Source organism: Rousettus aegyptiacus, unplaced genomic scaffold (assembly GCF_014176215.1).
Source record: "Rousettus aegyptiacus isolate mRouAeg1 unplaced genomic scaffold, mRouAeg1.p scaffold_m13_p_3, whole genome shotgun sequence".
Lineage (NCBI taxonomy): Eukaryota > Metazoa > Chordata > Mammalia > Chiroptera > Pteropodidae > Rousettus > Rousettus aegyptiacus.
The window spans coordinates 166,263,539-166,275,537 of record NW_023416306.1 but is presented as its reverse complement, the minus strand read 5'-3'; the positions used below and the strand labels follow the sequence as shown (position 1 = coordinate 166,275,537).

Here is an 11,999-nt window from a genome sequence, read left to right as displayed (position 1 = left end):
ACTGGCCCACCCACCTCCCCTCCTCTCCCATCCCCCACGCAGGCACTAAGCGCCCTTAGCTTCTCTCCTCCCCCCTCCAAAGGCGGCTGCCAGAATCCCGGACACGGGTTAGACGCCGCGTCTCCATCCCTGGCACACACACGGCCGCTCAGCCCGGGCTGCGGGCGCCACGGCATCCGCCTTCAGCCTGCGGATCCGGCCGCTCGGCACCTCCTCTCCTCCTCCGTCCGAACGAGCGCGATGACTCCCAAGCACCTCCCAGGCCCTCCTTGCTCACCCAGCTCCACACCCGAGTTTGTCCTCCTGCACGCTTCCCGTGCAGGACTCCTGGCTCGCCCTCCGCCCCACCCCCACGCCCCCACCTCCCCACTTCACCCCACCCGCGTCACCCTGTCATCTCCACGCACAGCCTCACGGCCCGCCTCCTAACAGTCATCCTCTCTGCCTTGGACCCGTTCTGTGAACTCACTCTCCCAAACACTTAAGTCCACCTGCCTGACTCGGCTCCTGCCGCCCCAGTCCGGGCCACCGTCACCTCCCGCCTGGCTCTGGGCTTCCACCTCTGCGGCCCCCACAATCCGTTCCCACAGAAGACAGAGGCATCTTCACAAAAAAAGGTCAGATCCTATGTGAGTTAATATTTGCCCACGACTTTTTTCACACTTAAAATAAAAGCCACACTCCTTACCCTGGGTCGCGAGGCTTGGGCCCTTCCCGACCCTTGTCCCCTGTCACCCCCTCTCCCAGCCCCCACTTCTCCCCCACCCTCCTGCTGCTCCACGCGTGTGCCAGCCCCTTCCCCGCTGATGTCCTGATAGCCACTGTCCCCCTCGGTGGCTTCCCGGGACCACCCTGTCGTTCCCTAGTCTAGAGCCTTAGTTCTTCCCCACAGCTCGGAACACCTGCTGCTTGTGTGCACATTTCACTGACTTGCTCTTTCTGGGCCTGGAACGAGGAATATTTGTAGAATTAATTAATTAGTTAATTGTGGGTTCCACATTTAATACCATACACACAGCATCAAGAAAAGGACATAGCATTTTATTTCACAGAACTGGGTGTGCTGGGAGACGGCAGGGTAGAAAAACCTAAACTTGCAAATTGATGGTATTTGGGCCTTTTCTGGTTTAACAAGTCTTTTTGGGGTGACTGGATCTCTTTTGGGCAGATTCTCAGCCCGTGAGCCGTCTTCCCGGGCCTGTTCCACTCTGGGAGGCACCCAGGCAAGCCCCTGGGCAGGTGTGAGGTGTCTGGCACAGGGGGAGCAGGGCTCGGACCGCACGGGGTCATCGGGGGCCTGGCAGGGCCCTGACGCACTGTCGATGGCCTGGGCTGTTTCCTCGCCAGGTGACTGCAGGGCTGCGCCTGGGCCCTTCTAGCCTCTGAGGGTGAGCAGCTGGCCCCCGTGGCTCCAGCTGCAGATGACGAGGCTGTAGTAGTCCCCTTCTTGTGACCAAAGGCTCTGCCCATTGTCCTCTCCGCCAGCAGCAGCCATGGGGACGCTGGAACCTGCACACGCACGCAGGCCGGGCGAGGGCAGCCAGAGCCGGGGGCCCTGGACGGCCGCCACCTCCGCTGCCGAGGGCTGCAGGCAGCCTTCCCAGAGGTCTGTGTGCCTCCGGGTTCTGGGGCTCATCCGGGCATTTCAACAGCATCCTCACCCAAGAGGGAAGGCGGACACCCACCCGGCCTCTCAGCCCTGCCCTGAATGTGTCTCCCTTTTCCTTTCGCCAGCAATCCCTCAAAGTCCAGAAGAGGTGGGTAGCTCTCTGCTCTCTCGTCCTGTCTGACTAGCCCTTCACCGACACCTGAACCTCCTCCTGCCCCATGCCATCCGCGGAGCTAGGCTGGGGAATGGGGTTTCCTAGAGAAAAATGAAAAACATCATGCATTATTTTCAAAATATTATCCCCATTACAAACACAGGATGTGTTCACACCACGTGAAGTCCCAAGGATAACAGAGCGCACCATATGGAGGAGGATTTCCCAGTTGCTCATTCACAGAGAATCGCGGGGAGCCTGAGTCACCGCACGCAGTGCAGCAGTGGGGGATGCCACTCTCAGAGTGGGAGCCAGATCCCCACCGCAAGCTGTGATTTCGCTGCAGCAAAACACCAGCTGTCGCATGGTATTAGGTTTGCAGGAGAGATGGCGGCACGAGTATCCGGTGCTCAGCACACGGCCTAGGGACGGCTAGTGCCCTGCAGGGTGAGCCACCGCTCTCGTTCTGCTCCCCTCTCTGCGCCGAGTACCCCACAAACATCACTTCATTTACTCTTGACAAAAATTACCATCTCCACTGGGCAGCTGGTGAACCAGAGGCTGAGCCAGATGAAGCGACTTGCCTGTGGTCAGAGAGCAGGTCAGTGGAAAAGTCTCGAATCGACCTGGCTGCAGAGCCTGTGTCTCCCGTCTCCGCCATCTGCCTGCCCCCCCCCCCCAGCACTGAGCTGACAGCTCTGGGTACACCCAGCTGGCCCCCATCGCAATGCAGAGTCCCCCGCCCACACATCCCTCACCCCCAGCTGGGCCGGTGATTGTCCTCACCTGGAGTGTTTCTGCCCTTCAGGCTTGATTACTGGCTGGCTGGTTCTTTTCTTTTCCAGGAGGCCACTTGAAGGAGTGAAAATCAGGGCATCTGCCAGGCACCCCCAGGAGGCTCCCCTCTCCACCAGCCTGGGGCAGGACTGGCCTGCGGGCAGGGGCCTGTCTGGACTGCATAATTAAGAAGCCAGCTCTTTGTGCAACCAGATCTGCAGCTTCACCAATGTTCTGGGCACCCTGCAGCAAAGTGCTGGGACCAGGGGTCACCTGGAGCCACCCCCTGACCTCAGCTTCCCTGACCTGGAAATAACCAGGATGGTGGTGGACTGGAGACCAGTCCAGGCAGAGGTCAAACTGATGGGGAGGGAGGGGGCGTGCAGGGGCAGGGCCCCCCAGCCTGTGGCCATGCAGGTAGGGACAGAGGTGTGGGGACAGGCTACTGTTGGGGAGGAGGACCACTGTGGGGCTGCCAGCATGACCCCAAGCCCTGCTGCGCCACTGTCTTGCTGTGTGATGCTGGGTAAACCACATCCCGTCTTGGGCACATAAAATTAGAGGGTCAGTCTACACCAGGTGGCACACTCCAGGCCTGCAGGGCTCCGTGAGCGAATGAGGGGAATGCCAGGCCTTGCAAACCAACAGGAAATAATAGGATCTGTGCCAAGAGGCTGCTGGGGGCCTTCCGTCTTGGAAGGCAGCGGCCAGTAGAGGGAACCGTACAAAACTGGAGTCTGTATGCTCCAAGGAAGGTATTCCACCAAAAGGAGACATTAGAATTTCAAGCTCATCAAACAAAACATGCTGTGGGCCAAGTTCAGGAGCAGGAGGCAGGCTGGTGACTGACTTCTGGTCTACATGATTCGAGGTGACCTTGTTGGTCAGGGGAGAAGAAAGGACTCGACCTACCATTTAACAAGCAGAATTACGTACTGGGAAAAAACAGGGCTTTGGAGGCAGACATATCGGGGTTCAGATTTTGCTCTACCTCTTACGGAGGGACTCCCGCAAATATATTCGGTCTCTTGGTGACTCAGTTTCCTCATCTGTAATATGGGGTTAATAACAGAAGTGCCTTCCTCACATCGTTGAATGAGACTACTGTTTCCAAGGTGCCTGGCATGCAATAAGCCCTCAGAGGCGGCAGCTACGGTTGTCATTGATTAGGGGCAAGTCTCCATAGAGCTGAGTGAACTCTCAATAGGCCCCCAATCAAATAGAGTTCATCATCACAATCTTTAATCCATTAAAGTTTATTCTTTCCCATAAATTATTCTATTAAGTGGAAAACTAAATGTGATTTAATTTGGAGCCTATAATATTCTTCAAATAAATGAATTCCCAAAGCCAGGTGGAAAATCCCTTCGTCAGATGAAGTGACACTGGCTTGATGGAAATTTATGATCGAAGATCAATAACAGAGACTCTAATAAGATAGGGCCGCCTCAAAGGAAAAGCCCTCAAGTTTCTCTATCCCGTGTTTCTGGCACATTACACCCGGGAGAGCCCAGAACCGAAAAAAGAGAAGAGAAATGAACATTCGTCAGACAGCTTTCTGGTTCTTACATTACTAGCTCCATGACCCTAGATCAGTCACCTAACCTCTGGGCCTCAGCTGGCTCACCTGCGTAATGGGGAATAACACCTATCTCGTGGGGAGGAGAGGCCTAATGTACATGAAGTGTTTAGTACCCGATAGATGCTCAATAAATGGTGGCTATTGTCATTTCTCTTGAATACCATTCGCAAGAGGCTCCCCACCTGCTGCTGTCGGTGGAAGGAACTAGCCAGCCTCTGACTAGTAACACCTCAGCCATACCCCAAAAGCGTTCACTTTCATAAAAACATAGTTCGGTACTATTCCATTGAGTTCCAACCACTCCCTTCATTCTTCTCAAGACCATTACTGTCAAAACACCCAATTTGCCCAATATACATATTTGCAAGTTAATTCTATAAAAGAGGTATAGTAAACAATCTGCACTGTCCAATTAATGCCGGAGACCCTTCGATCCCAGCTCACAAGAGTCTTGGTGGGTGAATTATCTTCTCCGATCCAATTCGATCTTATTTGGCCTGTCTCAGTTTGGAAATGGAGATGAAGTTGCTGCAAACCACTTGGCCCCGGATGAGACTCTTAGAGACATGCTGAAAATATCAGACATCAGGCCGAACAGCAGATTTGCAAAGAAATGGCGGACAGACGATGGAGACTGGACACCCTTGGCTAAAGACCAAGGTTTGGCTCGCACCGGTCGCGTAGAACTTGCCTCCAGGGGATTGGCGGAAGGAAAAACCAAATGAGCCCGCAGCTGTGAGCTGTCCCCTTGTGTGGCCTTCATAAGGTGGCAGCAGTCTTCCTGGAGGTCCGTAGATTCTGGTACAGTCTCCATCACAGTCCTCCACCTGTTTGAGCTCCCCACCAGCCCCAGGGAGATGAGTAAATAGTGCCATTTCACAAATAAGGAAAAAAGAGGTCCAGAGAGTTTAATAACTTGTCCAAGGTCACCCAACTAGTAAGAGGCACACCCATTGTAAACAATCATGGAATCTACGAATTTGCAGATTTGGGCTCATTCGGCAGGATTCCTGCGAGGGAAGCACAAAGCTGGATCTATCCCTTGGCCCTTCTCCGGGCCAATAATTAGTACTGGCCGATCTGTATCAAATACAATTTGTTGGAATCTCTCTGCCCTCTGCTGCCCTCAGGGCTGTCACCTAAGTTCAGAATCCTAAATTCAGACAGCTTGGGGTCAAGTTCCAGCTCTGCCTCTTACTAGTCATGTGACCTTGGACAAGTAGCTTTACTCCTCTAGGCTTTAACATGAGAACAAAACAATTAATAATAACCGTTAACTTTTACTGAGTGCTTACCATGTGCCGGGCACAGCTTTAAGCTCTTTCCTTGCATTCTTTTATTTCACCATCTCAACAACCTTTTGAGGTAGAATATGTCATTGTCCCCATTTTACAGATGAGGAAACTTTAAGAGGGAAATGTCAAAAAACCCTGAGGTGGTAGGGAAAATATATCCACGCAAAGGTCCAGCTCAGGGCTCCCTACCGGCCTTCAGCTAGGCCAGGGGTCAGCAGATGTCCTGTAAAGGGCCTGACGGTAGATATTTCAGGCTCTGCAACCCTTCAGCTCCACAGTTGTGTACAAACGCAGCCAGAGACGATATGTAAATGGCGAGTTGGGTCGTGTGCCAATAACGCTTTACAAAACAGGCAGTGGGGCTGCGGTTGCCGTGGGCTGTGGTTTGCTGACCGCTGACCTAGGTGAATGTCTTCTCTTACTTCTTAGGGCGAATCCTGCTAAATGTCCACCTGTCCCCTCTTTTCCTGATTTTTTTCTTCCAAGTGCTTGAGCCCCACTTGCCGGAGGAGCTGACTTAATAAGGTGAGAAAGAAGATGAGGATACAGGGACATGTCGGGGTGAGGGCAGTGCAGGAGAGAAGCTTGCTGGTCTCCGTGAGCCAGGGAAGTGGCAGAGTTCCAGCAGGGGCAGTACTTAAGTCGGGTTGCCAGGAAAATGGGTCACAGTTCTCAGGAGCAAGGAGGGAGATGGGCCTGCGTGGAACCAAGACCCCAGGTGGTGACTGGGATGAAGGAACAGGTCTGCACAGCAGGAGGCATTTGATGGGGCCCAGTAGAGAGGGCTGAGTTAAGGACGCATCTCCAGCCCTGGGGGGGATGCAGGTACAAAGGGAAACTGAGGCAGAAGTCCACCCAAAGAGCTAGGCAAAGAAGATGGGTTTGGAGAAGAAGCTGTGCATGACCATAGACCTTGTCTGCTTGTAAGATCCAGACCACCTGTGTGGCAGGGTGGGCTCAGGACTAGCAGAGAGCCGGGCCTGCAGCCAAGCCTGGGTGGGGAAGTCAGCCGAACCCCTCACAGGGAAAGCAGCCAGGGCCGCCTCCTCTGCACAAAAAGAGAATGTCACAATTCAGCCCTTGCCGAGCCCCGCTGGGGAGCTCAAGAAAGACCTGTTGCTAAATCAAATCCATTCACTCAATAGAAATTTAAGCATACACTACGTGCCAAACCTTGGGGATACAGAGATGGGACATACTCAGAAAGCTGTCACAGTTTACAGGTGAGATAAATAAATACGTGCACAGCTTTCTATAATACAAGATAAAACATTCACGGAAGCATAACCAAGCACCCCTGAAACAGAGGAGAATTCTGACTGTGGGGAGGCCTTTCAGAAGAGTTTGTTAGTAAATGAGAAAAATAATCATTCCTATTCTCTTAACACGGGGACCTACTGGTTCCCTGCCAAGTTTTCCCAGGAATTATCCGCTCCCCATCTTTCTAGAACTCATGGGAAACGCTTAAACTTCTAAGGACTTGTTTTCCCCTGAGAAGCATGAAGATATCAGACTTCTCAGAAGAGAAGAGAAGACTCTTAATAACCAACATGAAGAAAAAAGAAAAAAGAAAAAAAAGAAAAAAAAAAGGACCTGTGTCATGCCCTCGAAGTCCTTCCCTAGGGAATGGACCTCAAATCAGCTGTGTATTTCTCTCACCAAACGATTGGAAAGGAAGCATTATCCTAAAAAACTGTACTCTAGTTTTAAGGGAGGTTAGAGGTTTTAAAAGTTTAGAAGAAATGGTTGTCAGGAACTAAGCTCTAGCTCTATAAACTGATTTTAAAAAACCCCAGGCTCACAAGGATAATAAAAAAAAATGCATTTAATAGCATGTCAATATACAGCTTAAATGTATATTAAGTCTTTTTTTTTTTTTTAAGTCAGTGCATTACAGGGATAGAGAAGAGAAATATCATTTGTGAATGCACAGTCAAATGCTGAGTATAAGTGCTGATAAATCTCGGTGTTCTTACACTATTAAAATTCTGTTTTATGAAACGTAACTCCAGGTGCAGTGCTCTGTGCCAGCGTGGGGAATCGTCTGGTCCAGGATGCAATCTACAGTTTTAAATTGAATTGTATACAAGTATTAACAAAAGAATAAAATTTATTATTCACAAAACTAAAGTGATTATCATAAAGCTTACAAGAAAGTACAGCCTAGAACTAAGGAGTTGAAAAACTAGTTTTAAAAATAATAAAACTTACTGGACAGTTTTGGAAAATGATATTATAAAACAAAGAAAACAATTGGCACAGTTTAACCACCTAATTTCTAAGTGCACTTTGTAATGGTCCTTGCAAGCTGCCACTTTTCCCAGGATAATGACAAAAAGCTTCAGTCAAGTGTCACTGGCTTATGGTGACGGGTTTTTTTTATTGCATTGCCAAGAGTGGATTTTAAGAAAAAACACTACAAAGGTTTCAAAAACCCTATTTATTCTCTATCATCAAAAATAGCAACAGGGGGACTTATACAACTGTTCTGTGAGTACCCACCAGTCTATTTTTTTTTTCTTAAAAAAAATAGAAGTTAGTTAAAGAAAAATGATTTGGTTTTTAAAAAATAATGTAAGGAAACACTTAATCAGATAGCCCAAGGAGTCATCAGAAATATGTGTAGCAAGAAAGCTTCATTTTTGGCCCTCTCCGGCCTTTGCACGTCTTTTTCTAAACTAGAAAGAGAATGTACAGTACCAATATGTTCCCCAACCTGCTTGGATCAAATTGTTTAGTTTTCAAACCCATTATTGCTAAACCAGAGTGTTGACACTGAGAGCCGAGGAGTCCACTCATAGAGGATAAAATTGAGAGGCTGCTTCTGAGGACTGGATCTCCACCTGGGCCATTTTGAACTGGGTGCACTGCAGCCACTTGCGGAGGGCCACCAGACTGGCACTGCTCTGCGCCGAGCCGGGCAGCGTCCTCAGGCTGTGGTGGTTGACGTTGTTCTGAATGGCCTGGAGGCGAAGCTGGAGTCCCGCGGATAAGTGCTGTCAAGAGAGGGTGAGACGTTTAGTTCAGTTTCTTTCTTCCTAAAGGGTCGCTCTCAACCCAGGGACCGCCGAGCCGGCCTGGAGAACCTCTGCCTGCAGCACTCACTCACCCACGGCCCAAGGGCTGTCTGGCCTAAAGAAGGCCAGGTCTGGAATTTGGCAGTGCTCAGGGCAGCGGACGTGGGCTGGGGCCATGTACCTAGAGTCTACAAGGCCCAGATGCCTCCGAATCATGCCACTCCCGTCTCGACTCATTTGCTGCACCAGGAACTTAAAGCTGACATCAGTATATGGACTGACACCTGAGCCTGTCCCCCGGGGAGCTGCTCGCCCGATGAGCCTGGGGTGGTGGAGAAGCGGCCTGGCTCTGCCGCCGGGCTCCCTGGGCTCAAATCCCGGTTCCGCTGGGAAAAACTTTAAGAGCAAGCTATTTCAGTCTGCGTGGATTTTCTCGAGGGCAAAGGGGTGATAGAAACACTCATGGGGTCTTTGTAAAGATAAATGAGTTAATCGAGGGTGTAGAAGAGACCCTGGCACACAGTAAGCGAATCCATTTTCCGTCATGATTATAATCTATCTGTTCTCATGTTAACGCACAGGAGAGAGCTAGTTGCGAGCTTTTCTTATTTTTCTTAGCTTTTCATCAGGCTCCGTTGGCCTCCTCTCAGCCGTCCATGCCATGTCAAATCTCCACAGACTGCCATGTACAACGCCTCGGGTGGAGACGCGACCATGGTTCACAACTAAAATGAGCACTGAGATAGGGTTTTCAGCGGTGCTGACGCACCTACCGGGGGCCACCAACGGGACCCACGCTGTGAGCCAGGACTCTAAGCCGCTGTCGCTGCTGACCACCGCACTTCTGTCTCAGTGTCTGGGTACCTCGAGGTGACCCCCATTTTCTCTCACCAACACCCCTCCCTAACTCAGAGAAGAAGTCCAGCAGGAAGGTATCCGACTTCTCCCCCCCCCCCCCGCAGACTCCTGGCGCCGTGGAGGGGGCCCCGTTTTGGGTGGAGCTGGTGGCCGGCTTTGCCATCTTAATGCCGAGCCCCAGGAACGACGTTTACTGGTCATGGGGTATCCTCGGCCCTGCCGTGACAACGCGACACTCGAGGCGGGGACTGGCAGCGGGACATACATTAAGTCGGGGTCTTCTGCTTCCTGGCTGCCAGACCCCATCCGAGTTACTCTTCCTCCTGGGCCAACTTTTTCTCATATGTAAAATGACAAGGTGGGCGGGTTCCTTCTAGTTCAATTCTGTCATTCATTCAACGCTGTCTGTTCTTGATAGAATGCTTCCTATCGAGTCATGAAAAGTCAGTTTTGGCGGCCAGGGAACAGCACTGGGCACGCCTGGGACCAGGTCCCTCGGTATCCTCCGAAGCCCAGTCAGTAACTGGGCCTCCCCCAGACTGGGATCTGCGCCCCCCCCCCTTCACCCTCATCGACAGTGAGCAGTGGGGCACTGGCTCCTTTTGTCACCTCGGCCCGCAGCCTCTCACCTGGCCCACAGGGGTCTCCTGCACTGGCAGCCCCCTGGGACCAGGAGCAGGTGGAACTCGTCTCTCTCCGCAATAAGTGGGGCAGGAAGGAGCCCTACGAATGCCACGACAATGTCTGGAGGGAACCGAGCCTCCAGTCCGCCGGAGGGTGACTTACCTTGATATTTGACTGTATCATTGGCAACCACATAGGTATCAGCTGTGTGGAGAAACACAGAAGCCTCGTTACTGGTGTTCTCCTTCCCCCCGCTGGGCTGCGAGGCCTGCGAGGGACAGCAGGGCGCGGAATCCCCTCCCCGTCACAGAAGGACGTGGCCCCCCGCTGCGGAGTTTCCTACTATCAGGAAACCGCCTTTCTCAGGCCGAACCCCGCTGAGCTGGGGGCGTTTGGAGGTTAATAATATTGCACGCGCCACCAGTGCCTGAAACACACGCTTTGGAGGAAACGATGGATTGGCTGCCGAAAGCTACCAAGTGCGGGGAATTAACTGTGCATTTATTTAATTAAATCCTCACTTTCTTGAAATAGAATTTCCTCCCCAGATCTTTAGGACGGAATCTCCGAGGAGCGTGGCGACGCTATCTGCCCCTGGTCATTAAGAAAATAGCTGCTGGGAAGCGGTCGAAATCCTTCCGTGATAGAAAGACGAGTGGCCGGGCTGTGACGTGGAAGGCGGGACACGGCGGGAGTGAGCGGGCCGGGGGTCCGTCCCGTGTGGGCGCACGGCAGGCAGGCGGCCGGGGCCCCTCCGCGCCCCTCCACCGCCTCTGATTCGCCCTCCACTCCTCTGCCGAGGCCCTGCCCCGAGGAGACGGGGTGCCCCATCCGCGCCTCCGGCAACAGCTGTTCCCTGTCGGCCCTGCGCTCTCGGCCACGTTTCAGCCCTTTGTAAGTAAACATTCGTGGTCACATCAAACCGGAAGTCAGGGCCAGAACACAGCGCTGCCCAAGATGTGTTCCACAGAACTCGAGTTCGGTGGGATTTAAACTGGGCTTGGGGGGCCATGGTCTAAAAAGTTTGGAAATGCTAGTTTATGTCAGTACTGCTCGGGCCTTTACTACATTACTATGCATATCACTGCATTCCACGGCCCTTCCAGCCCTCTATTCCAACACAGTAGAATTATTATGGATTGAATGTGTTCCCTAGGACAGATGCTGTGACCCTTACCCACACAGACTTAGGTGTGACCTTATTTGGAAATGGTTGCTGCAGACAGAATTCGTTAAGATGAGGCCATTCTAGAGTCGTGTGGGCCCCTGACCCAATATGTCCGTGCTCTTACAAAGAAAGGACATCTGGACATGGAGACCACACACACGGGGAGAACGCCGTGCGAACACGAAGGCAGAGATCTACAAGCCAGGGACTGTTAGGGAGCACCACCAGCAACTAGGGGAGGAGCAGGAGGCAGACTCGCCCTCCGCCTCAGAAGGAACCAGCCCTGGGATGCCTTGATCTCGAACTCCTGGCCTCCAGACCCGTGAGAGAATACATTTCTGTCATTCAAACCACCCAGTGGCCCTAGCAAAGTGATACATATAAGAGCACCCCGGGAAGCAACGCCCAGAGGCAGGAGCGCGTGGAGAGCTGAGGAGACAGCAAGGTGTCACACAGTGCTAAAGAGTGAGGCTCTTCAGACAGCGCCATGCACAGCGAGTGTAGGAAAGCAGACGTGAGCTCATCTCACGGACGATCCGGGATGCCACGTGAGACCGGATTTCATTCCAAATCTCCGCACGAGCCTCATTCGTCATGAGCAGACTACGCTCCAGACAGGTCACTGTGGCGGCTGTCTGCAGAAGGACGTGGAGAGTGGGGGGCGGGGGCCCAGTGTCGGGGCTGCCTCCGCGGTGGAGGTACAAGGATGGCTTTGGGGATGGAGAAGGATGCCGCCTGCGGAGATCATCGGTAAGCATCTGAAGACTCGTTCGCGCTTCGGAGTGAGGAAAAAGTCAAGGAAAGAGCTGAGGTTCCCAGCCAGGGCGAACTGGAGGGGGCGGTGCAGTGAACACAGGGAGAGAAGCAGGAAGGGGACCTTCGGCCTGCGGGGCAGGGTATCAAAGGCCTCTCTTC

At 52.5% G+C, this 11,999-nt stretch overlaps 1 protein-coding gene across 19 annotated transcripts in view; it reads right to left on the bottom strand.

The window, feature by feature from the left end:
• Nucleotides 1–2,541: 2,541 nt before the first annotated feature.
• Nucleotides 2,542–11,999, bottom strand: part of UNC79 (unc-79 homolog, NALCN channel complex subunit) — a 217,591-nt gene continuing 208,133 nt past the window's right edge. For 16 of the 19 annotated variants that reach the window (XM_016145493.2, XM_016145498.2, XM_016145484.2 and 13 more), the window contains 2 exons: nt 10,079–10,120; nt 2,542–8,413 (listed from right to left, as the gene is read on the bottom strand). In XM_016145493.2, the coding sequence (XP_016000979.2) occupies nt 8,213–8,413; nt 10,079–10,120 (243 nt within the window). In that variant the 3' untranslated portion in view covers nt 2,542–8,212. The remainder of the gene's footprint in view (nt 8,414–10,078; nt 10,121–11,999) is intronic. The other 3 variants (XM_036238688.1, XM_016145496.2, XM_016145487.2) reach the window with 2 other exon arrangements.